Source organism: Clupea harengus, chromosome 25 (assembly GCF_900700415.2).
Source record: "Clupea harengus chromosome 25, Ch_v2.0.2, whole genome shotgun sequence".
NCBI classification, from domain to species: Eukaryota; Metazoa; Chordata; class Actinopteri; order Clupeiformes; family Clupeidae; genus Clupea; species Clupea harengus.
Window position 1 is genome coordinate 1,682,426 of NC_045176.1, and position 27,698 is coordinate 1,710,123.

The 27,698-nt window shown below is 44.8% G+C and overlaps 1 protein-coding gene across 2 annotated transcripts in view; it reads right to left on the minus strand.

The window, feature by feature from the left end:
• Positions 1 to 16,767: 16,767 nt before the first annotated feature.
• The window catches only part of plpp2a (phospholipid phosphatase 2a), a 28,727-nt gene continuing 17,796 nt past the window's right edge, over positions 16,768 to 27,698 (minus strand). For both annotated transcript variants that reach the window (XM_031562963.2, XM_031562964.2), the window contains 5 exons: positions 20,141 to 20,292; positions 19,383 to 19,645; positions 19,116 to 19,173; positions 18,462 to 18,638; positions 16,768 to 16,976 (listed from right to left, as the gene is read on the minus strand). In XM_031562963.2, coding sequence (XP_031418823.1) covers positions 16,824 to 16,976; positions 18,462 to 18,638; positions 19,116 to 19,173; positions 19,383 to 19,645; positions 20,141 to 20,292 — 803 coding nt within the window. In that variant the 3' untranslated portion in view covers positions 16,768 to 16,823. The remainder of the gene's footprint in view (positions 16,977 to 18,461; positions 18,639 to 19,115; positions 19,174 to 19,382; positions 19,646 to 20,140; positions 20,293 to 27,698) is intronic.

The following is a 27,698-nucleotide window of genomic DNA, read 5'->3' on the forward strand; positions in this document are numbered from 1 at the left end:
TTCAAATCTTCGGCAAAAAAGGGCATCTTTGTTGCTAATCAACCAAAACGAGTCTTCAGCGACACAGGGCAATCAATGCATGCAACAAATCAGACAGCTTTCATTAATGTTACACAGCTAACAATACCTTAGTTGCATTGAACTCCAACCACGCAAACTGTCCCAACCAGCTTTTACAAAACCTCCTTTGTTGGACTCCAAACATCAAGGTGGATATTTCTGGAGTTTTGGTCTTCTCGGACCATTCTGAGCGTTCATGCTAATACCACTGATGCTGCTAGCACCATGGTAAGCACCCTCAGTAGTGGTGGAGGGTTGACCTCCTTGACCACAACATTCCTCTCCTTAAAAATCCACACCAGATACCCCTGGCATTTCTTCTTCTTCTACGTCACTCTTGTTTCTTAATCGTTCTTCCAAACATGGACATTTAGGTAGCAAAAAACGATGAATTTTTTATATTCACTTGAAACTACCACGCACTAGTTCGCTTTCTCCTTCAACCGTCCGGTAACGTCAACATTCAAGCGTGCGACGTGAAAGTTGGGTCATAGGTTATGACAGAATGATTGCTCTGTGTCTAAAACAATTTCAATCTGTTATTATTTTCTTTTGTGAGTTAAATATTATTATCACACAATAAATAACGCAGAATGAAATGAAATAACTTTACCGGTATATCTTAGGCTGCAACTAAACGAGTCAAAGTATTTTCGTAACTTCGGCCAAAAGTTCAATACGGTTCGTTGTTGCGTGGTCCTTTGTTCTTCTTCTGCAGAGAGGGTATCTCTTAAATGAATGGTATTTACTGTTGTAAACCCACCGCCAGAGAGACAGATATGTGGGTTTTTCGTGGTTTTAAAGGGAAAAATGAGTCACCTTATTTATCACCTTGCGGTGACCAATACGGAGTCAATGAAATGTAGATAAGAAAGTCAAAGTGATAAGAGAATGGTGGGACATTCACTTACACCTGAGACTCCCATCATTGGTAAGAGTAAGTCCCATGTATTAGCATAGATTTATGATGCACTTCAATTCATGTATGAATATGTATACTGAGATATTTGAGGCCGTAATCCTACATTTTCATTTTCTTCAAAATTGTGCTTTAGTCCCCTGACAGTTTAAAAGCCCCAGAATGTTTAGAGAAATGTTAAAAAGATTAAAAAGGTGATTTTTGCCCATGTTAGCCATATGTCTACATTAGAAAATAAGTTTGACAGAAAACCGAGGGGGTCGTGTATCAGCCCCTATGGTACACTGTCTGAATCCTACAGAGAGTGGCTCTTAAATTAATTTAGAATGCAGAAATACTAAATATTATAAAACGAAAATAGTATTTAAAAAAAAGAAACCACTTTTAAATTAAACTTCAACTAAAGAAAAAAATGTACTGTATATATCACAGGTATAATTTTGTTTAGCATTACATCAACAATACACTAATACAGAAAATACACAAGCAATTGACATATTTTGTGCAATAAAATAAAATGTGTTTTCAACTCAAAATAAAAACAAGCAGACCAGAGTGAAATAGTGAAGGGACCGGCATAGGTCATAAGAATATGCCATAGTCAATAAGTCAATGATATTATACCTAGTTATAATTGTTACTTTTATTTGGATTTAACTAGCCATGAGTGGACTTTCCTTGGTGAATATACTTTGGGCTGACCTGGGTAGTGAGGTGTGATACTAGACTCTCACCTTTCCCCCCCAGGTCGAGACAAAGAACCCTGCATGCATGGCCCATTTGAATAGACGGTAACACCCCTTAGATATCAGTGTATTTAACAGACTGTTCCTCAAGGAACAAGTCAGATATACTGAGGTGAAGTTCTGTGAGGGAGGATGGATCCTCAGTCTCTGTCTCACAGTGGTCGGCCGCCATTCTTCAAGAATAAACCTGAATCCTGACTGATCAAACCTAAGACTGAATCTTCAATTATAGTATAAAACTAATTACCATTAATAGTCCCATGGATGTGCACACACTCCTACACGCATGAGAAAGTAAAACACACACTCACCCAGAACAGAGAGCTCATATGAAGCAGCGGTCTCTGTACCTTTCCCTCTTATATCCACCACAGCTGTGTAGAGTCCACTGTCATTCCTCTGAGGGTTCTTCAGCGTCAGAGAGAAATCTATTCTATTAAACTCCACTCTGCCTTTGTAAAGGACTTCCTCTTCAAGAATCTCAAATTGTGGTGTGTAGTACACAATAGGTGTATTTACATTAAATTGCCATTTAATGTCCCTTATGGCCTCTTTGTCTTCATGTTGTGTTGTAGTCAGTGTGACTGGGCTTCCCTCCAGCACAAAAAGGCCCACACTGGATACTGCAGAGACAGAATATAATGTCAGGCTGGCAATATGGCAATAGACTAAAACTATTTGTACTGTAACAGAAGACCAACACAAATTTCATAAAAAAATTTCATTTTCTCGAGTCTTTCCCAAACAAATCGTGTATATCAAGCCTTTTCATATAGAATGTAGAATTTTGTGAACATTGGGAATAACTGCTACAGCAGCTGTGATACATATAATGACAGAATCTGTTATTCAGTCTTTTGTGGTCGATATCTTCATCTGTCTTGATATTTATATAATTCTCTCTTTTTTGTTTTTCCATTCACATATTTGGTTTCACTTTCCATTAGCATGGCAACATACCAGTCTTAAAGTAAATATACCAGTCTCAAACCCATGAATTCTAAATTGTTTGGTTTCTTAAAACTTTTAAGGGGACCACTTTTAGCCGAAAATGTACAGCTACAGTCAGCGTCTTGGGGAAGTAGCCATTTCCTCTAGAACATGGGTTATATGCTTCCTGTATCTAACCCTAACTCTACACAGTATTAAAGTCTTTCAAGGTTAATTCTACCTTGGTTTTACACTGCATATTTAGCTAAGAACAAATTAGTTAAGTCTGTCCCTAAATAAATGTTATATATGTTAGGATACTTTACCTTAAGTTCTTTTTAACTCTTTTAATTAAGTTTATGAACTCTTTTTTTCAACACATAGCACTTTTCACCCATAATATTATAAGATTTGTTACAAAAAATAAAATTACCTGTGTTAAGGGTTAATGACAATAAAGTCAGTGTAGCAGACAGCTGTACTCGCATGGTGAAATCAGAGTGTCTCTTCTGTGTGGAAATGTTTCTCTTCCGTTCTTCCTTTTATGAAAAGATGCCTCCTCCCCCCACATACATACAGGCACACATACAGACACACAGACACCCACACACACTACCATCACAACATCCCTTAAACATGCACCATGTACACACTTATCCCGTCTTGCATTTAAAGTAACACTACGCAACAATTTGACACTTTTTGAGGTATGGTTTTATAGGCAACTAGTTTTGGTACCATCCTCAAATTCATTTTATTTTGTTAAATGTTCAAGCTTTCATTTAGTACAGCAGAAAAAAAGAAACCACAACCTTACCTCACAGGAAGAAGTTAACTGCAGGCTTCTATTCACACGAGCTTAGAGGAAGCTGCCAGTAACGGTCTGCTGATAGTATAAAGGTTTAGGCTACACAGAGCACACAGATAATAATCATGACATGATTACATGACATGAAACATTGAGATTAACCCAGGGTTCAGAGTGTGTACGTGTGTGTGTGTTTGTTGATGGCAAAACAGGAACTGATTAAATCTCGCCCATGCAGTGAAGACAGAGCTGCAGATATGACAGACAAGAACAGATTTGTTTTCCTCTCAAGTTTATTCCATTCATATCACACTTACATGTACACAGGTTCGTTCATCAGAATCAGAATTCTTTTAATGGCCAAGTATATTTACATATACAGGAAATTATCTTGGTGGTTGGTGTATAGGACATAAAACACATAACAACAAAAACAAGAATAAAAGACAAATACAGAATATTAAACCATGAGCATAAGTCATGTTCATCCATGAAAAAAAACAAAAAAAAAACATATACTGTATATACAGGTCATCCAAACGAAGACTTTATCAAAAACAAAGACCATATCTCGTTCATACAAAAAGCATACCGTGGTCATCCAAACAAAAACAAAAGAGACAAAAACCAACACAAAAGTCATCCCAAACAAAGGACCACATATACAAGACACATACACATATACAGGACAGATCCTTACCCCCTCCAGCGCCAACCAGCGCCTCCAGCCTCTGCCCTGCGGGGGAGGGGACCGCCCAGCTCCTGTAACTCCCTTGAGTCCCTTCATCCACCCCAGCCTTTCCCTGTTCTTGCGTCTCACCCACGCCCTACACCACCGCCCCGTCCTTTCCTTCACCTCCTCCCACCAACTCTCCCATTCTGTCTCTTGTGTTTTCATATTCCCTTTCCTATCTAACCTACTTAAAACACAATTAAAATCCCCTGCAACCACTAGGGGAGCCCTACCTAGCATGTGGGGCTGCAAGTCTTCTAAAAGTTGGAGCCGTTCCTTTTTATCCGTAAAACCATAAACATTTTAAATGTTAAAATCCCTATCTAAAAAAGTCAGGTGGGTTAAAAGGGCCTGTCCAGGTCTCACCACCGTGCTGCCCTTCACCAAAATGTGTGGATTTTTGATTAAAATGCCGACCCCATCTGCTCTGTTAAAATTGGATCCACTCCATATGGAGGGTCCAGGGGTCCACATCTGTTCCCACCTTGTGTATTCTTTCAGGAAGGGCAGAGAGCACTCTTGCAACAGAAATATATCTGCGCTAAGAGTGCTCAACAGGGATAATATGCTCTGTGCTCTTGTTTTGGCTCTCACACTTCTGACATTTATGGTCTTGATTGTGAGGGTCATAGAGCATTATGGTTTAAAAGAACGGTTACATTTTTATGAAACTGCCACCACCAACTCTCCCAATCTGTGTAAAATTCCCTCATCCCCCTCCACCCCCTGTAAATCCTCCTGTACTCCCTACAGAAAACTCGATCCTTTAGTAAGGCCCCCTGGAGCCTCCACCTAGGCCTCACCCTTACCTCCCCCAGCCCCACCCTGACCTCCACCAGCCAGTGGTCTGACCACCACACCGGTGACGCCCCATATCCCCGCCAACTTGTGCCCCTTTGACACAGAGGTAGTCTAGCCTTGCGGCGGCTCCTCTCGAGTTGGACCATGTCCAACCCCCGCCTCCGGTCCTTGTCTCTGCCCCGGCGTCCCTGAGTGAATAGTCCCCCACCACCCTCTTCAAATCTTCCCACCTCCCCATGCCCGCGTCCAGTGAGGCATTAAAATCCCCCCCCATGACGACCACCCTGTTGGTCAGTAATAATGGGGCCAAGCCCTCAAAAAAGAAACCTGCCACAGGGAGCATACACATTTATCAGCCTCACCCCCACCCCCTCCCACCTCCCATCTACACACACACACATGATTCCACCACAAACCCACCCGTGAAAAGAATCCCCACCCCGTCCTCCCTCACCGTGCCCACTCCCCACACTGACTCTCCCCGGACCCAGTCCCCTGAAAAAGAGACCACATCACTCTCCCCACCCAGGTAACATTCCTGTAAAAAAAACAATGTCCAGCCCCCATGGAGTCAAAACAGGCCCTCCTCTTCTCCCCACCCCGCAAACCACGGACGTAGCCCGCCATCATGACTCCAAGGAGAGGGGCAAGGTGGCCTCCTCCGCCTGCTCCCCCTCCTCTCCCACCCCCCTGACCCTTTCCAGCCTGGGTGACACTTCATGTCCCCCCCCCCCCCCCCCCCCTCCAGGAACTCACCCACTCCGTCCAATCCCTCCAGTCCAGTGGCTCCATGAGTCCCGAGTGTCCTGGGTGACCTGAGTAGGACAGGAAGCCCCTGTTAGGGCCGATGGAGAAGGCCCCCGGGGGTTTCATCGCCTCGTCCGTGGCTCCGGGCTTCACCACGAAGCTCCGCTTCCCCGTCCAGATGCCGAACTCATCCCGGATCCTGGTCCGCCACGTACGGGTTGTACAGGTGGACAGTGAGCAGGTCGCAACCCACGATGTGGTTCGGCGTCGCTTTAAAAGCCTCAACTAGCATCTTCAAGATGTTCTTCCTGCTGAAAGTCCCTTGCATCACCTCCGACGCATCAGCCTCCATACTGAACCTCATGGTATTCTTCACTCGCCGCCCGAAGGCCGATCCCGTAGCGCCCTTTCTGGTCATTGTCAGTACCTGCAGAACAGATTTTTCTTTTGAAAAAAATGTATTGTTACTATACATTCATTTAAAGTTTACATTGGTTTACATTGTTTTTCATTTACATCACATCACATTTTCCACTTCATACAGTTCACTTTTTACAACAGGTTTTTTCCTTTTCCATTTCAATGGACTGACTCACCCGGGGATCCTGGCTTTTCGCGCAGCTTGACGATATATCTCCTCTTTCCGGTCCAAACTCCCAGGTCGTCACGGAGCTTGGTGCCGCCCTTCGACTCCTCGCAAAAGCGGCCCAGGAACACCTCAATGTCTCGGTCCGCCACGAAGGGGTTGTACATATGTACAACCAGGGGGATGGAATCCCGCCCGAAGAGCAGCACCAAGCGGAGCCCCTCCAGTGTGCTGTGGTCCTTCTTCTCCTCCCAGGCTTGGACCAGGTCCAGGCAGGTCTTCAGCCATTCGAACGTTACGTCCACGAACCCGGCGAAGTCCTGGCAGCAGTGGATGCTCCCCAACCGCACTCCAAACCGCTCCATCAGCACGTCCACGACGATGTACCGCCATGAATTTAAATGTCCTTAAACAAGCCGGACTGCATCTTCACTGTTCCACCAGAGGGGCACTGTGGATTAAAGGAACCAGCATTTAAGATTTAGAGTTATAATGAAATGCCATAGTCAAAAATTCAATGGATCTTATACCTAGGGATGGGTATCGTTTGGTTTTTATCCGATACATAACCGATACTTTTAAAACGATACCGGTGCCTAAACGGTGCCGGAACCGATACTTTTATAAAAAATAAAAAATAAAAAATTACGATTGACGACATTTAAGAAAGGCTTTTTTTATTGCCAAATATATGAACTGTTTAAAGTAGATTATATATATAAATAAATACAAAACACTTTTTAACTTAAAACATATATGAACTGTTAACAAAAGTTTAGACTATACTTAAATAAATACAAAACACACACACACACACTCTGTACACACACTACAGCTTCAATACTTCAGCAATTCTTTTGTAGAAATATCAGCATATTTGCCTTCTCCGGCAAAATGCGACACCTTTCCTGACTAATCGCATGACCTGCACAGGAGAAAACCCTCTCCGATGCTGTCGATGAGGCCTGTACACACAGATATGTATCTGAAAGTACACAATTAGGGATGGGTATCGTTTGGGTTTTTTCCGATACTGGTGCTAAACCGATACTTTTAAAACGATACCGGTGCCTAAGCAGTGCCTGAACCGCAACTTTTTTTTTTTTAAAAGCACAAAGCGACGATTGACGACATTAAAAAAAGGCTTTTTTTATTGCCAAGGCAATTTTTTTTCTTCAAATTGAACAATATATGAACTGTTTAAAGTATATTACAAATATAAATAAATACAAAAAACAGCTTCAAACTTCTTTTGCAAAAATATGAGCATATTGGCCTTTGGAGTTAAAAAATGTATTATTTTGTTTGCATTTATTTCATGAAATTTCACCATTTTATGATTTGTTAATACCTATCTTTTCTATCTTGTTTATAGTTACTCTTGTTACTTGAACACACTGAGTACTAGAAAATGTGTACTGCCCCTTTAAGAGATTACCGTTGGTAGTTTAGCTGTCATCTCCGTATATTTTTCAGTCTACGGTTGCTGATCTGCCGTTGACTCTTGCCTTCTCTCCCCTCTTTTCACGCAATTATTTTGTTGCATTTGCTGCACGTCGCAATGTTTGAATCTTTTTGTGCGAAATACAGCCACACTTTTGACCGTTTACCTTTCGGTATTTTCTCTGTTAAAAGGTTGATGGCTAGTTTTGTTTGTGCTTGCCTGCTCTTCACTGTCATATCAGAACCGGTTCCAATACAACCGGCACCTACCCGGACCGAAATGCAACGCAGATTTCGGTACTTCATTTCGGCATTTATCAGATAAGACTGTTGCTATGAAAACACCAATGAGCGTGAGCGACACAGGACAAAGTTTACATTGGGAGCTGGGGCAGTTTTACATGTGCCCCACAGAATCTGCCTAGCGACCGTGTTCAATTGGCTCAGGCACCGAAATGAAGCACCGAAATCTGCGTTGCATTTCGGTCCGGCTAGGTACCGGTTGTATTGGAACCGGTTCCATATTGGTACCGGTTCTCGGTACCCAACCCTACTTATACCTAGTTGTAATTGTTACTTTTATTTGGACTTAAGTTAGAATGTAAGCATTTCTGGTTAGAGAAGAGAGTTTATCCTGAGTCATGAAAGTGTCGGCAAATGGCTCAGAGACCATCCAAGACCTCATGAATAGAGGGTGACACCCCTTGTTCTCAGAGAGCATTTAACTGCAATTCTTTGACTGGATAATCAGATGAGTCTGAGGTGAAGGTATGAGTGTCACGCGATTAAACCTGTTCCTGACTGATCAAATCTAAGACTGAGTCTCCAAATATATGGGATAAAATGAATTCCCATCAGGATGGAGGGCTCTAATAATTATGCACTGAGGATGGAGGGCTCTAAGTACACACTGAGGATGGAGGGCCCTAATAAGTACACACTGAGGATGGAGGACTAATAAGTACACACTGAGGATGGAGGGCTCTAATAAGTACACACTGAGGATGGAGGACTAATAAGTACACACTGAGGATGGAGGGCTCTAATAAGTACACACTGAGGATGGAAGGCTCCAGATGTTCTGGTGACTTACTTTCTCTTAGCAAGATCAATCACCCCCATCCCCCTGGAATACAGGTACTCGAGTACTTGCTTATTTTCTCTGTCGAGTAATCAAGCGGCCAATATGACCAAACTGCACATCCTTAGTCACCACCCTTTACAGACATACCTCACCTGTTCTAGTCATCACCCTTTATGGACATACCTCACCTGTTCTAGTCAGCACCCTTTAGACATACCTCACCTGTTCTAGTCAGCACCCTTTACAGACATACCTCACCTGTTCTAGTCATCACCCTTCATGGACATACCTCACCTGTTCTAATCATCACCCTTTATGGACATACCTCACCTGTTCTAGTCATCACCCTTTACAGACATACCTCACCTGTACTGCATCCAACCAAAGCAGTGGGTCAATGAAGTGAGTAGCCAGGTGCAGTGACGTCAACAGCAGCAGCACACAGGGGACTCTGGACCACACTAGATCAAAGGAGTTAACAGTTAAAAGTGCATGTCTTGTTAAAAAAATGAATCACTTTCAGATGTGCAATAACTGTTATGTGTTTTGAGTGTCCAAAAAATAAAACTGAAGTTAAAGTAAATATATTATAATACCTGAAACTACAGCCTGGAAAATTCAATTTTCAGTAATTGCTTTCAAATACATTTTAAATTTCAAACATGGATCGATCTGTATTCCCCCAATGTATTCCACCGTTTATGATCAGGGTAATACTGCCACCTCCTGGCGATTTAACGCCACAACTAGGCCATTTAAGTAGGAATGACGAGGGCAGGAATCACCTGTGAATAAAATGCCCGACTTCACTCAAATTCTTTTAGAATGCCCGTGGAATGCAAACTCTATGCTTTCATAGTTTCAGCATGTTAACAACTGTATAAGCAAAGATAAAGACTGTAAAAGAACATAAATAAAACTGTAGGGTTAACTATCATACAAGCAAACACTTGTTTCTCAACAGAATCAGGACTCTATCTAGTCTCATTTTGGAATCCAGGATTGAGGCAGTTACATTCAAAGACAGCGAGTCTGACCAAAGTGACTGAAGTCTAAAAAAATCTAGAAAACCCAAACGCCAGACCTACAGTTCATCTTAAATTATGTTTAAAACAGTTTTAATTCTGTCACACTTGCATACACTTTAATGTATCGTCTTATTCGGTGGTGCTTGAATTTGTCCACGTGTTAATTACCAGGATCTGCAATTTGTATGCACGAACAACACCTGCTGTCTTCCAACAAAACGTTTTCTTAATTGACAGTTAATTATGGAAGGGACTAGATTTCTTAACTGTTAAGACGCAAACTAAAATAAGTATATAGCCTTGTGGTCACCATAAAAGTTTTAAAAACAGACTGAAGCTAGCTAAATTGCATCTCATAGCTGTAACGTTATAGGTTCGTTTATTTTACCTTTCTCATGTAAGGAATTGGCCGACGGCACGGCCTGCTTATGTTACCGGTTGCCGAGTGAATGCTTTCCTTTCAATTACCAGAATTCCTATAATTACCCAAATGAAGCACATTCTAAATACGACAACCGTTCCAATCTTTGTTTGTGAGGCTAGCAAACTTCAGTGTCCTGATAGCTCACCTTGTTTTAGCACAATTGCTCCCATGCGGTGCTAATAAAACGTCATTAGGCTAAAGTTACCCCACACACACATCACAGAAGATGCACAACTTACTGTATATGAGGATACAATGCTGAAATCATTTGCTGGTCCTATTTCTCATCTCCTCAAATATCGACATTTAACGTAACTCGAATGGCTTAATGTAAGCTATATAATCAAATATACCAGCTTTAGTCAAGGATGCAGCAATGCAAATGCTAGAAATCAATATCAATTCCACCTGGAGTTGCACTATCCTAGCTAGGTTAGCAAACATTATTTTTATCCTGTTTCATAGTCGTCTACAAAATTCCACAAAGCATCACAAAATATCAACAACTCTCAAAACATGTATTTACATTTTATTTGTATTATTAGGTCGCATAACCTGTGCACTTACCCCAAGCGGGGTACGAAAAGGCGAGTTAAGCTCCATGCATGGTTTTAAAAATGGTTCAGGTAAGGGTGGCGCGTCGGGACAAACGTGCAGCCCACTCCCGGTTGCTACGAAAACTCATTTATAACGGGATATTGTATACCGTATAGAAATCCATGTAAAAACTTCACATTTTAATGTATTAAACTGTTTTACACGTTTGCATGGTTTAAAGCTGCAAAGTGTTTTCAATATGACAATTACTGTCAAAATGCAACCTTGTTCAACACGTATAAAGGTGGCTTACAACGTGTAGTAGCAAAGGGGTCTATTTGCAAATATGGAATATTTCAAAATGATGCTTTTATTAATGAATAAATCAATGCCTGTAACTACAAATCGAGTTTTCGTTAGCTTAGAATGAAGACTTAATTCGTGGTACTTTGATGGTGGGTTGATCTACCCAGCGCTGTTCATTCCAGTGACAACCTTGGTACATTTTAAAAGTGTTTTAAAACACACCCTTTTGTGTCTAATTAGTTTGTCCGTTTGAGGCAAAGGCCGGTGTTACACTTGGTGGATATTAGTGGATGCATCATGTCGTGTGAACGGGATGGATTTGACTTATTCTGCAATCGTAACACTTTGAACGCTATAACTAAAGCCATCACCAATTCTATTATACGTTTCACTGAAGTGAATTTGAGAACTTGTAATTTAAAGCTATGTCCTTAATGAAGTTAAACTCCCTGACAATACAATTAGAAATTTGTTTAATGACATTTCATACCCTATAATGTCTTACCGAAATTCCATCTTACAAATGTATTTTTAGGGGTTTAATCAATTCCAGGAGATGAACTTTAACTATTTATTACAAACAGTTTGTACCTGTTTGGAGTTATTATAAGCACATGCTCAGTGTGCTCAGATAGTTTTTAACAATCTAATATCACTCACACAAAAATAATGAAAAAGTGCAATGTTGACTAGATATGTGATTGCTTCAAAAATCAAGTAGTGTGTGTGTGTGTGTGTGTGTGTGTGTGTGTGTGTGTTTTGTTGACAGCCCCTATGGCAAGGGGTCTTAAACTCAATTTATCGGGAGGCCGATGAGCGTCCAGTCTGGTCAGTGGGGGGCCAGATTTTTTTGATCTGTTGGCTTGTCTATCACAATACTATAGATACCACTTTTGATGAATTCCTGGGCAATGCAAAACGCTCTTTGGATAAAGGTGTTTGTTATAGTTGCTTTTTTGGATCACTATGTCTCATTGCTAGAGGCCTATACAGCAGTAATATTAAGGCTATTGGTTTGCAATGGTGGTCAGTGGTCAATAAACACACAAATATGATCGAAATGCAACATATTTAATCACAATGAGATCACTATAAGATGTGGTGTTAAGTCCTGATATTAATTCCACCATGATCTGTGTTCTCAGGCAAACTCCCTTGTAGTTCTGTACATATCCACTAAGGGGCGCTGTAACTCCAAACATAAAGCGTGCCAATGGTTTCCACAGTTGGTCTGCCCCAGCTCACAGACGTAGACTGTCTCACTGTGTGTTGGCCCAAAACACATACACTCGAGAATCAGCAGAGTTTACATAAAACTGGACGACACAAAGCTTCGGGTGTATAAAAACTGCAGCATCTCGAACCACCAATGCATTCTTCCTCCAGCAGTCAGCAACAGGACTGGCTTAGTTAGGGCTGCAAACACAGTACATAACAGAAGCCATTGCTGCACATAAGGAGGTCAGATGTTTTGTTTGTATTATTTAAATGATCATTTTGTCCCTTTTGCCTTCAGTGATGAGTAGTCAACTGGTCAAATATTTGTTTTTTTTATGACGTTACAATAACGTGGTTAAGAGTAAAGATGTTGAGAAAAGACACTTACTAAGTAATTACCCTTTACGAGATCTCAAATCTGCCCGCTTCCACCTCATTTTCAGTCTGATTCACGTGCTCCTATTGGTCATGTCAGTCTGATTAACGTGCTCATATTGGTCATGTCAGTCTGATTAACGTGCTCATATTGGTCATGTCGAGCACGAAGTTCAAAGAGTGAAAGCAGCAGTGGAGGGTAGACGATAGCGTACATTTGGCCACATGGGGGCGCTGGAGACTCTTCAAAACTATTTAAAACTATGTGGGAAGACCTGTGGACAATCTACAGTGGTCAGCTGTTTCTGTGCACTTTATTTCTGGACTGCACTTTGAATGTGATGGACACCATTTGTTGCGCAGGGCAGTGCGTCTGTGCACTCTGTCAGAACATCACACAATGGGAGGACGTAAATCACATTCAAGTTCCTTTTCCCAGGGTGCATTGTGAGTTTGACTGCTTTGGGGGTGGGGGAGGTGGGGGTTGTAGTGTGGGACATAAGATGATGCCCTTTTAAAGGCAGGAAGTCTTTATTTGGAGCAGTTAAAACGGTCTTGCTGTAACCATGGTGACCACAGTGGGAAGCAGAAGAGCGCGGACCCTAAAGGTCAGGGTGAGCCACGTTTGGGCTCCTCTCCCCTCACCTCACCCCTCTCAGTTCCTGTTTAGACAGAGTAGATCCCCACAAGGCAGTCTGTGATGCTACACACACACACACTTCAGGCACATACATACATACACCACACAGACACACACTTCAGACACACACACTCACCTCACACACAGACACACACTTCAGACACAGACAGAGACACAGACACTCACCTCACAGACACACACTCAGTCAGGAGAAAAAAAACAAAACTTGACCCAGGTTAGTTAAAGTATGTTTAAAAACTTTTATGCATCAAAGAAGTATTCATCAAACACTTAGAAAAACACATTAAATCCAGGTGATGCTATGCGTGCCGTCCTAACAGAGACACGAGACACGAGAGAGCCTGGGGGCTGAGGAGGTGACGGCACAGACGCCAGGTGGGGGTTCAGCGTGAGGCATTATGGGATATAGTGGTCATAATCATCTCCTGGGATCTGGTCACCGTGGGGACAGAGAGTGATAGGCTGATGGGTCTCCATCCACGAGCAGAGGCATCAGGTCTGATTGAGCAGCTCTCTTCACAACAGACTGGAATGCCAGGGGCAGGGGCAGGAGCAGGGGCAGGGGCAGGGGCAAGGGGCAGGGGCAGGAGCAGGGGCAGGGGAGCCTGTTTCAGCCCCAGTGCGTTTGCCGCGCTCATCAGGCATGACCCCACATGACCCCCTGAGGAGGCCTCTCTCAGCGGTGAACTGGAGTGACCTGCCTGCTGTGCCACGCTATGCCGCGCTGCACCGAGCCAGGCTGGCATTTACGTTGGCACGAGCACAGAGGGTGGCGCGCGGAGAGAGAGATAGCGAAGTGTCCCTTCCTGTGTGGCGGACGCAGGAACACTGGGCTTCCTGTTTTTGAAAGGAGAGTCTTGGAATGTCACGAGCGCGGAGGCGATAAAGTGTTGACACAGTGTCGCCACTCGCATTCCAGCAGAGGAGAGAGAGGGAAAGAGAGAGGAGGGAGAGAGAGGGAGAGAGAGAGAAAGAGAGGAGGGAGAGAGAGGGAGAGACGATACTAGCTGGGGACACATGGTGACCAGAACACAGTCCACAACTAATGACAAGAAACAGTGACTTCTAGGATGCCATGGTTGCCATCTAGGTGCCCTAGGTTGCCATCTTTTAAATGAGATGCGTAGAGATCTACACGACTTTTACATATATGTAGTATGAGTATGCAGCGAGAGAAAGAGCATACATACAGCTTCACAGTGCACAGTAGATATCAGAATAAATATGCTTCACTGGTGGGGAGAGACAATATAACATGGGCTTTAGACAGTAAAGATACGGGTATAGATCGACAATAGAGCATAGTGATACAGGCAGGGGGAGATTTCAGGAGTCTTGCGGTCATAATAGGCCATTCCACAGATCTCTTTCAACAGTCAGGTTTCCATGGGCTACAGAATGTTCTCCGAATAAGAACTCACACTGCTGAAACAAGGTGGCATGATCTATTCTTAGAACCTTTCGATGGAACCCAATGTTTCTTAGAATATCCCAGGTGGTGATGCTTGGGTTGATGTCACTGTCCAACATATGCTTTAATCAGTGTGTTTTTCTCTCGCTCACACACACACACACATACTTATCAAGAACAAATTTAACTGTGTGAGTTACACACATTGTTTCACATATAAAACAGCAGACAGTATTGTGTGTTCTAAAGGAATGAACACTATCCACAAGAGCAACGGCTCACACACGCACGCACACACACACGCACACATACACACACACACACACACACACACACACACATCTATCACACACACACACACACACACACATCTATCACACACACACACACACACACACACACACACACACTTTTACATGTGTTATGTGCCAGAGTAACATTTGACTGGGCAAACAAGACACTCAACCTTGTGTGGGTCAGTCCACTGATGTATGGGACTTGAGCACAGATCAAACGGGATAAAAACAAGCATGACTCGCCAACAGTTAGCACTGACATCCAGAGTAACTACTTTATGCTAATGATGCGTTAATTATGTGCTAATGATGTGCTAAGTATGTGCTAATGATGTGCTAATGATGCGTTAATTATGTGCTAATGATGCGCTAGTGTGACTCGCCAACAGTTAGCGCTGACATCCAGAGTAACTACTTTATGCTAATGATGCGTTAATTATGTGCTAATGATGCGCTAGTGTGACTCGCCAACAGTTAGCGCTGACATCCAGTGTAACTGTGCAGAGCTGCTACTTTATGCTAATGATGCGTTAATTATGTGCTAATGATGCGCTAGTGTGACTCGCCAACAGTTAGCGCTGACATCCAGTGAAACTGTGCAGAGCTGCTACTTTATGCTAATGATGCGCTAATGATGCGCTAATGATGCGCTAATGATGCGCTAGTATGTGGCAGTGCACAGTGTGAGGCGTGAAGGAATAAGATTGACAGTTGACTCAGAAGTATGGGGGTGATGGTCCAAAACGGGCAAAAAAAGTAAATGTTCTAGAAAAGCAAAAAAAGAATGATCCAAAACAGGGGGGGTTCAACTACTATCCGGCAACTGTTAAAACATCATGGAGATAAAAAAAAAGAAAAGAAAAACATCAATTTCAAAACCAACCATGAAGGCACTATGGGACCATAGAGTCAGGGGAACAGGGGAGAACGTTCTCCCACCAAGCACTCTTGAAGTTCAAAGGTCTTGCCCTGTGGTTCTGTCGCCGTGGTCCCCATTATGGTCTGTAGTTACTAAGTTACTAGGAAGTCCTTACTAAGATACGAGGAGATCCCTGAATGCAGCAGTCAGCCATACGGAGAACAAATATAAAAGGATGTTATAAAAAAAGCCATGCTTGTTCAGCACTCACACTCACAAGAACATACACATTTGTACACACAAATACAGTCGATCACAAACAGACACACACACACACACACACACACACACACACACACACACACACACACACACACACACACACACGTCCATCTGTATATACACGTACGTGTACAAGTGGATAGCAACACACAGCACACGCAGCACACACAAACACACACCCACAAACACACACCCACCCACACACTCACACACAATGACCATAAAGCTTAGTAGCCAGATGATGAACTGACTGAAGAGTTCAGTGATGCAAGTCCATATTATTGTATGTACTTGATTTGTTTGTAGGTGTGTGTGTGTGTGTGTGCGTGTGAATTGATTCAGTCTGTATAATGGTGAAATAGCAATGACAATCTACCTGTCTGCGTGTGAGTGTGTGCTTGCATGTGCATAGGATGAAATATGCGTGCAGGAGTGCATGTCTGTTTGTATATGTGTGTGTGTGTGTGTGTGTGTGTGTGTGTGTGTGTGTGTGTGTGTGTGTGTGCGCATGTGCTTGTGTGTGCGTGCGTATGCGTGTATGTGTGTGTGTGTGTGTGTGTGTGTTGGTTTCACACAGGTCCCGGGTAGCTGTAGTGGTTGTTAGGGTGCTCGCCGTCGGCGATCTGCAGTCTGGGCTTCCTCTCCAGATCTTCACTTTCACCAGAGTCCGATCGGGCACAGAGTGGGGGGCGTGTCTTAAAGAAGTCAGACACGTAACGCACCTGTCCACACACACACACACACACATAAACACACAAACACACACATAAAACACACAAACACACACTTTTACATGTGTTATGTGCCAGAGTAACACATTTAATTGGGCAAACAAGTTTCAACTGAAAATGCTTAGTGACCTTCATAAGTACAGCAAGCAAACACACACACACACACACACACACACACACAAAGACCAGAACCAGACCTGGGCCAGAATAAACCGGATTAATATAATGATAATTCCACACAGCGGGTCTCTGGCTAACGGTACTGATACATGCTAGGAGTGGGCACAGTGCAACAGACTGGACTAGCGAGCTAGTTAGCAAGCTAGCCAACTAGAAGGCTATCCGGTATCTTGTCTTTATATCAGAACTGTCATTTCTGTTAAAGTAAGCACAGGATTAAATATTGAACATACCAGGAACAACACCACCTTATAAAGGCCCTCCAAGCTTTTCTTTTTAGCAAATGAAACGACACCATAGTCCTGTCAGAGACAACACCAAACAATCTGATTGGCCGCTGCTGGCGAAATTCACTCCTCATTTGTATAGGATTGAACTTTCCCTAGCTTTTCAGAAATGATATAGAATGTTGCTTCGACTGCTCCACTGGCATGTATCAGTACCGAAATTGTGTTGTGCTTTCTCCAAACTCTTTCCTCCCTCCAGCAACACCTATAACGTGAATAAATCTTAACATTGACATAATCTAGAAATGGTGGTCTTCATCTAGACATTCTGTTATGTTAGTGAATGATTTTGCTTCTTCTCCTGCTGCTGCTGCTGCTGCTGTCACTCACGTTGAGGATGGCGATGAGCGCCCCCTGCAGGAGTCCTACCAGGACGTCGCACACACACACACACACAACACTACATGATCACACACACACACACACACACACACACACACACACACACACACACACACCACTACATGATCACACACACACACACACACACACAACACTACATGATCACACACACACACACAACACTACATGATCACACACACACACACACACACACACACACACACAACACTACATGATCACACACACACACACACACAACACTACATGATCACACACACACACACACACACAACACTACATGATCACACACACACACACACACACACACAACACTACATGATCACACACACAACACTACATGATCACACACACACACACACACACACACACACACACACAACACTACATGATCACACACACACACACACACACACACAACACTACATGATCACACACACACACACACACAACACTACATGATCACACACACAACACTACATGATCACACACACACACACACACACACACACACAACACTACATGATCACACACACACACACACACACACACAACACTACATGATCACACACACACACACAACACTACTACGTCTGTTATGTTAGTAAATGATTTTGCTTCTTCTCCTGCTGCTGCTGCTGTCACTCACGTTGAGGATGGCGATGAGCGCCCCCTGCAGGAGTCCTACCACGACGTCGCTCCAGTGGTGCTTGTAGTCGGAGACGCGCGTGTAGCCCACGTACACGGCGAAAGCCACCAGGAAGAACTGGATTGTGGGACGCAGGAGCCGCGCCCACTTGGCCACCATGCGGGCCTGAACATACAGCTGGGGACGGAGGGGGAGGGGAGGGGGGGGGAGAGAGGAGGAGGGGGGAGAGGAGAGGGGAGAGGAGAGAGGGGAGGAGAGAATGATAACACTGGTCTTGAGCTTGTTCCACTGAGTGCATTCTTTACAAACCACAGAGTAAGGTCATTACATACAACACAATGGGCATGGATGACTAACCAACGGGTTTCCACACAATAGAAAGTACAGCACATGACAGCTCATAACGGCTCATAACAGCACATAACAGCTCATAACAGGTCATAACAGCACATGACGGCACATAACAGCTCATAACGGCTCATAACAGCTCATACCAGCTCATGACAGCTCATGACAGCACATAACAGCACATAACAGCTCATAACAGCTCATAACAGTACATAACAGCTCATAACAGGTCATAACAGCACATGACAGCTCATGACAGCTCATGACAGCTCATGACAGCTCATAACAGCACATAACAGTACTCACTGCCAGGAAGAGCATGCTGTACATGCCGAAGGAGGAATGTCCAGAGTAGAAGGACAACCTGCAAACAAACAAACAAACAAACAAACAAACAAACAAACAGAATCAGTAATAGTAGACAATAGTATGCCACATTGTAAAATGTATGAGGGGAGAAAAGAAAAAAACAACATGTACTGGAGTGGAAGAAAAAAAAAAAAAAAAAGAATATAATATAATATAAAATAAAATATGATGGTTACTTCTCCTTGTAATATAAATTCCACTCACCTTGACTCACTGACATTGCGGAGGGCCCCGGTGCAGTTAATCTCCAGCATGTAACCCGTGCAGGCGACGGGCGCGCACACGGCCATGAAGTTGGGCCGCGGCCGGCCGATGGTGAACTTGGCCAGGTCCGTCAGTGATTGGCTGACGCAGGCACCGAAGACGAAGGTTCCAACCACCTTATAGAGGGCCGCCACGTAGCGGTTGAACTCAGAGTTGGAGTGAAGCTGCTTGGTGTACACCAGGTAGGCCTCACCTGACATGATCTACGGGGGGGGGGGGGGGGACATATTCAATGTCAGCTTTGTTTGTGTGTGTGTGAGAGTGTGAGAGTGTGTGTGTGTTTGATTGTGTGTGTGTGTGAGTGTGAGTGTGTGTGTTTGATTGTGTGAGTGTGAGTGTGTGAGAGTGTGTGTGAGTGTGAGTGAGTGTGCGAGTGCGAGTGTGAGAGCGTGTGAGCGTGAGAGCGTGTGTGAGTGTGAGTGTGAGTGTGTGTGAGTGTGCGAGTGCGAGTGTATGTGTGTGAGTGTGTGTGTGTGTGTGTGTGTGTGTGTGTGTTTAAGAACCACTGACCTACTTGTGTGAGTGTGTGTGAGTGTGAGTGTGAGTGTGTGAGTGTGCGAGTGCGAGTGCGAGTGTGAGTGTGTGTGAGTGTGTGTGTGTGTGTGTGAGAGTGTGTGTGTGTGTGTGTGTGTGAGTGTGAATGTGTGTGTGTGTGTGTGAGTGTGTGTGTTTTATTGAGCATCTTCTCAGTAACTCACAATGATGATGGAGCAGGAGATGGTGATGGCTGCCATCATGCCGTGTGAGATGGTGTCGGACTTGTAGGGGTATCGGATGCTCTCGTCGTCGCAGTAGATGCCCCGCTGGTACGGCCGGAACACAATGGTCATGATGAGAAAGGGCATCGCCGCTGGCAACGGGAAGAGGGCAGAACAACACGGAAAAAATAAATATTAAAATAAATGTTAAAAAATGAATCCAGGCATGGCATGGCATCAGGTCCCCCTTTCTATGGGCTGGGTTCTGCCCAAGGTTCCTTCCTGTTTAAAGGGAACTTTGCCTTGCCACTGGTGCCGACATGCTTGCTCTAGGGGGGTTCAGGCCTTGGACTCTGTGAAATGAATTGAATTGAGTTGAATCATGCCTTGGTGTTATGTTCAGGCTGCAGGGCTTCACATAGGAAGTAGTATGTGGAAACAGGAAGTAGACCATGGCGACAGGAAGTGGTATGTGCCGTGGGGCAGTGTGTTTATTAGTCCTGCGTATGGAATGTTCATCTCTAGCTGCTCCATTACACCTCAGCAACATCAGTGATTCTCCAACACACACACACACACTCACACACACACTCACACAAGTAGGACAGTGGTTCTTAAACACACACTTACACAGGTCAGTGGTTCTCAAACTTTTTCTGTCATTCCCCACTTTGAACAAGGGGGCCTTTTCACCTGTCCCTCATCGCTCCAATAAAATGGTAGACCAAGCTTAAAATTGTCAAATTTATTGAAATGTATTGAAATTTTCTTTTAGGTTGATTTTTTAGTGGATCAGCTGTCTTTTTCGCCACTGGTATTGAATCGCCAACCTTTGCATTTCGTGTCACAAATGTATCCATAACGTCAATATTAGCCTATCGCCCACTACACTTTCATGCTCCGGGAAAAGTTTTTTTTTTCATTGTCCCGCTGCAATTAATACGCCGACGTCAAACAAAATTTTCGCACTATGGGTCCAGGTCACATTTTGATCCCGGTCCCCCATCTAATGTTAATACAGTGTTGTATAATGGGGCGGGGACGGGGACGGGGTAGCAGCACAGGGGAGACCAGACAAATCAGGGCCAGATCAGAGCTGGTTTCTTCCCAGACTCGGTTGCCCTCTGGGTCACAGATCTGTGCTGGGTCAGGGATACATCAGATCTGTGCTGGGTCAGGGATAAATCAGTTTTAGGGTTGGCTGCAGTCGCAGAAGCATCTTCAGCAACAACAACAAAATGCTCAAACTTCCTGTTTTAAGCAGGAGCGCTACTTTTAGAGTGTGTGTGTGTGCGTGTGTTCCTGTGAGCGTTTGGGCCCACAAACCCAACTTCAGAGGACCACACACACAAAGGGGCCGCGGTGACCGGAGCAGGAGCACTGGGGGGGGGGACCCTGGGACCCTGGGACCCTAGAGGGAGGCAGGGTTATCTGGCTGACATTCAGGCAAGGGAGCCAAACAATGGCATAAGAAATGGCATCGGCCAAAATAACTGTAAAGCTGTCGGCTGAAATTGATGACGCAGAACAATGCGGAACGTTTGGGAATCGAGCGTTCCGGAAGTGGTAAAAAAAAAAAAATCCTATTCCTATCCCTTTGAAAGAGAGGGAACTTTAGAATGCGATAGGACAAAAGAAAAGCAACTGTTGCACAATTGGAGCCGTCACGGTGGACGGCAGCCTGGAACAATGTAATCTGTGCCGCCATTGGCCAGCGAGCACTTCCTGTCTCCACCGAAGAATGTCCACGCAAGCTGAAGGACATATCACAGGGTGTCCTCTGAGGAAAACACATAGATAAGATAGAACCAGGGACAGCCCTGTCGTCGGTATGTGTGTGTGTGTGTGTGTGTGTGTGTGTGTGTGTGTGTGTGTGTGTGTGTGTGTGTGTGTGTGTGTGTGTGTGTGTGTGTTCTGATGTGATCAATTGTGTTTATCTTGTCTGTGCCTATTAGACAGTGCTTTTTCAGTGTGTGTGTTTATATGGGTGAGTGCCTGTGTGTGTGTGTGTGAGTGTGTGTGTGAGTGTGTGAGTGTGTGTGTGTGTGTGAACGTCTGTGAGTGTGTGTGTGTGTGTGTGTGTGTGTGTGTGAGTGAGTGTACGTCTGTGTGAGTGTGTGTGTGAGAGAGAGAGAGAGAGAGAGAGATTCTGAACGGACAGACAGATAGTGATAGATGGGTGGGTCAGGGCAAGGGCTCATCAGGAAGCCATATCTCCCCTATAGTATAGAGCAGACTTCCTGTAGCCCTGCTGCTCCTCGTCACATGCCTGTGTGTGTGTGTGTGTGTGTGTGTGTGTGCATAGGTGTGTGTGTGCGTGTGCGTGTGTGCGTGTGTGCGCGTGTGCGCGTGTGTGTTTGTATGTGCGTGTGTGTGTGTGCGTATGTGTGTGTGTGTGTGCGTGTGTGTGTGTATGTGCGTATGTGTGTCTGCGTATGTGTGCGTATGTGTATGTGTGTGCGTGTGTGTGTGTGTGCATATGTGTGTGTGTGCGTGTGCGTGTGTGCGCGTGTGTGTGTGTGTGTATGTGCGTGTGTGTGTGTATGTGTGTATGTGCGTATGTGTGCGTATGTGTGTGCGTGTGTGTGTGTGTGCGTGCATATGTGTGTGTGTGCGTGCGTGTGTGTGTGTGTGCGTGCGTGTGTGTGTGTGTGCGTGCGTGTGTGTGTGTGTGTGTGTGTATGTGTGTGTGCGTGCGTGCGGCATAATAGCACTGAACAGTGCAATCCCATGCTGGGGGAGGGGCAGTTAGTAAAATAATCAGAAAAATCTGATTATTACAGAAGTGTATGTGTGTGTGTGTGTGTGTGTGTGTGTGTGTGTGAGTGTGTGTTTGTGTGTGTGCGGTGTCAGCATTCTTAAAAGAGCAAGTTGTTGTGGAGTTTCTTTCAAGATCACAGAGGAAATATGTAGGCAAGCACACACACACACACCCTCATTCACACACGAACACACATAGCACACACACACACACTCATACAGACACGCACACACATGCACATACACAATGTCCTAAATTTGAAAATTTGAAATATCAGCAGGACATTACAATGTTGAGATGAGTAAACATTCATCTTAGGAAAGCGATTCTCATGTCACATCACATTTTTCAGGGCCAGGACAGGACCAGTCGTCCATCTTCAACTAACCTTCCTCCTCATCTCTCTCAGTCGTCCATCTTCAACTAACCTTCCTCCTCATCTCTCTCAGTCGTCCATCTCCCATCTCCGCATGCCTCCTTCATCGCCATGTTCATCTTTACGCTCTTTCCCTCCTGCCCTATCCCATCTCCACAATTGTCTCTGTCTCTGTCTCTCTGTCTCTCTGTCTCTCTGTCTCTCTCTGTCTCTGTCTGTCTCTGTCTGTCTCTGTCTGTCTCTGTCTGTCTCTGTCTGTCTCTGTCTGTCTCTGTCTGTCTCTGTCTCTCTCTGTCTCTCTCTGTCTCTCTCTCTCGCTCTCTGTCTCTCTCTCTGTGTCTCTCTCTGTGTCTCTCTCTCTGTCTCTCTCTCTGTCTCTGTCTCTCTGTCTCTCTCTCTCTCTCTCTCTCTGTCTCTCTCTTCTCTCACCCTACCTCTCTCTCTATGGCCCTCCCTCAATCTCTCGTTCTCCATCTCTCCACAGAGAGTAAAGACCACGGTGGGATAAGCCTGTAGGTCATGGCACATGTCGGCACACTGACGGAACCCTAGGAACGCACCAGGGGCTGATGACATCATTCTTTGGCAAGTGCCACTGGAGTTTCAATCAGCCCTTCTCCCCTTTAAAGGTGATGGTTTTTCACACACAAAAAAGAGCAATGTTGTGATAAGTGAAAAAAAAATGTTCTAGCATGGCTATCAACACACACACACACACACACACACACACACACACAGCACAAGGGTGTATCACAGCGCGGCTAGAATAACACTGATATCGAGTTAATGCTCCAAGCTCCCCTGGGAGGTTAAATACAACATTGCACAGAATAACACTGAATTAGAAACTTGAAAGATTATTTGTTCTTCTCCCTCCTCCTGAGAGCCGCAACAGAGAGGGTTCCACACACACACACACACACACACACACACACACACACACACACACACACACACACACACACACACACACACACACACACACACACACACACACACACACACAGGGTTCCACTGGGGACCCGTGCGAGCCAAGGCCGAGGGCGTGGAGTTTCAGCTGCGTGTTGCTTTTAGATGATAGATTTGAGCTGATTATGAGCTCAGACCGATGCCATTAGCCTGGCGGTGGGGACTGACTGATGCGTAAAGGACTGCGAAGGAAATCAGGGCCTTGAGTGTTTCCTGTGTGTGTGCGTGTGCGTGTGTGTGTGCGTGTGTCTGTGTGTGTGAGAGACCAAGACAGCAGTGTGTGTGTGTGTGTGTGTGTGTGTGTGTGTGTGTGTGTGTGTGTTTCCATCCCTCTAGAGCAGGAAGAGAGACCGAGACAGCAGTGTGTGTGTGTGAGTGTGTGTGTGTGTGTGTGTGAGAGAGAGACCAAGACAGCAGTGTGTGTGTGTGTGTGTGAGAGAGACCAAGACAGCAGTGTGTGTGTGTGTGTGTGTGTGTGTGTGTGTGTGTGTGTGTGTGTATGTGTGTGTGTGTGTGTGTGTGTATGTGTGTGTGTGTGTGTGTGTGTGTGAGAGACCAAGACAGCAGTGTGTGTGTGTGTGTGTGTGTTTCCATCCCTCTAGAGCAGGAAGAGAGACAGAGACAGCAGTGTGTGTGTGTGAGTGTGTGTGTGTGAGTGTGTGTGTGTGTGAGTGTGTGTGTGTGTGTGTGTGTGTGTGTGTGTGTGTGTGTGTGTGTGTGTGAGAGACCAAGACAGCAGTGCTTTGCTGCAGAGCCTAAAGGACAGTGGGGATGGAGGAGAGAGTACAGTGGAGGATCATGGGTATTTTACTGACAGCACATACCTGTACATGTGTCATATTTACCCTCAAGGGCAACAGGTGCATTCTGGTACACTCAGGATTAAAATGCCCAGAGATTTAAATGTGTTCACACACTAAAGTGCATGTGTGTGCGTGCGCGTGTGTGTGTGTGTGTGTGTATATTGTGTGTGTGTGTATTGGGGAAACATTGGGAGGAGGGTCTCCACTGTTGTCAGGAGTTATGCAGTGCCGTCACAGCCCTATTAGCTTTCAAAGCAGATGACTGGGACAAAGCAAACATGCTGGAATCCAGAACTGGATGCCGATTGGCTTCCCCACGACCTATGACCTTAGCCTCCACGCTCCCAGGGCTAGTGTTGTACACTGCCAGGAATCCTGTGTGTGTGTGTGTGTGTGTGTGTGTGTGTGTGTGTGTGTGTGTGTGTGTGTGTGTCTGTGTGGGTGCGTATTTGTGTATGTGTGTGTGTGTCTTGGCTCTGGGTCTTACCAGCACAGAACAAGAGTGGGAAACACACACACACACACACACACAGCAAGGCTGCAATCTCCTCATGGAGAAATACTAGCCATATCCTTCAGCTCTGAGAGAGGGATCCGTCAGAGACTGGTGTGAAGTGTGTGTGTAATGTGTGTGTGTGTGTGTGTGTGTGTGTGTAATGTGTGTGTGTGTGTGTGTGTGTGTGTTTAGCTGGTGTGTAGTGTTTGTGTGCGTGTTTAGTTGGTGTGTAGTGTGTGTGTGCGTGTTTAGTTGGTGTGTGTGTATGTGTGCGTGTTTAGTTGGTGTGTAGTGTATGCGTGTTTAGTTGGTGTGTAGTGTATGTGTGCGTGTTTAGTTGGTGTGCAGTGTGTGTGTGCGTGTTTAGTTGGTGTGCAGTGTGTGTGTGCGTGTTTAGTTGGTGTGTGTGTATGTGTGCGTGTTTAGTTGGTGTGTAGTGTGTGTGTGCGTGTTTAGTTGGTGTGTAGTGTGTGTTTGTGTGTTTAGTTGGTGTGTAGTGTGTGTGTGTGTGTGTTTAGTTGGTGTGTAGTGTGTGTTTGTGTGTTTAGTTGGTGTGTAGTGTGTGTGTGTGTGTGTGTTTAGCTGGTGTGTAGTGTGTGTGTGTGTGTGTTTAGCTGGTGTGTAGTGTGTTTATAGCTGCCTGTGATGGAGTACATAAGTGACCGTCACGGCAGCATTGAGCTGCCTTCATTGATGAACAGGGTGCAAGTGTTTTTCTTATGTGTGTGTTTTAAAATGCCAAAACTTTCCGGGTTAACCCGAGTTATTTATAATAATTATGTTGGCTGAAATTGTATGTGTCGGCTATGCCTTCACTAGCCATGATGCTATGTATGGCTCAGTCCATTTTTCTCAGCTGTATGGGATCAAGTTTGAAGTATGGCTGCTGTTGGTGCCTGTGTGTGTGTGTGTGTGTGTGTGTGTTTAATTATGGCTGCTGTGAGCCACAGGTGTGGGTGCCTGCCTATGACACACCTGCAATCAATAATTGGCATGAGCCAATTGTAGGCTAGTGTCAAGGCTACTTAAACTTGCCTTTTCTTTGCTTAGGGGAGAGTTGCCGTTTAATCAAGACATAAGTCTTGGGAGCTCTTACGCGGACTAGTTAATGTGGTTGTGGGGCTGATGTGATTCTGATACGGCATAGATGTGGTTCTGATACGGCATAGATGTGGTTCTGATACGGCATAGATGTGGTTCTGATACGGCATAGATAAGGTTCCGATACGGCATAGATGTGGTTCCGATACGGCATAGATGTGGTTCTGATACGGCATAGATGTGGTTCTGATACGGCATAGATGTGGTTCCGATACGGCATAGATGTGGTTCCGATACGGCATAGATGTGGTTTCGATACGGCATAGATGTGGTTCCGATACGGCATAGATGTGGTTCCGATACGGCATAGATGTGGTTCTAATACGGCCCTGTTACGGCATAGATGTGGTAGTGGCTCCGATCTCTACCAGAGACAGCTGCTTTGTGTCAAAGGCAGAAACAGTGAGTGTGAGCAGCTGAGGTTCATCCATCTGAAGCAGAAGTCTGTGTGACTTTAACACGCACATGCAGAGAGGGGGATGAAGGGGGTGGGGGGGGGGGGTGGGGGGGGGGGGGACGAGGGAGAGAGAGGGGGGGGGCAAGAGAGAGAGAGAGAGAGAGAGAGAGAGATGAGGGGGAGAGAGGGAGAGAGGGAGGGAGGGAGAGAGAGAGAGGGAGAGGGAGAGGGGGGCGAGAGAGAGGGAGGATAGCATGTGTGTGCGGTATTGGGCAAGGGCACAGTGTTTGCAATTTTAAGACCTTCCACTCAAATACTAACCGCTATCTATCTCTACACTCAAATACTAACCTCTATCTCTACACTCAAATACTAACCGCTATCTATCTCTACACTCAAATACTAACCTCAATCTCTACACTCAAATACTAACCTCTATCTATACATACTAACCTCAATCTCTACATTCAAATACTAACCGCTATCTATCTCTACACTCAAATACTAACCTCAATCTCTACACTCAAATACTAACCTCTATCGCTCTCACATGCTTCTGCGCACACATACACATATACATGTATACAAACACACCAACACACACTCACACACAGTCACAGTAATGAAAGTATGAGGATATGAAAGCCATCATCTC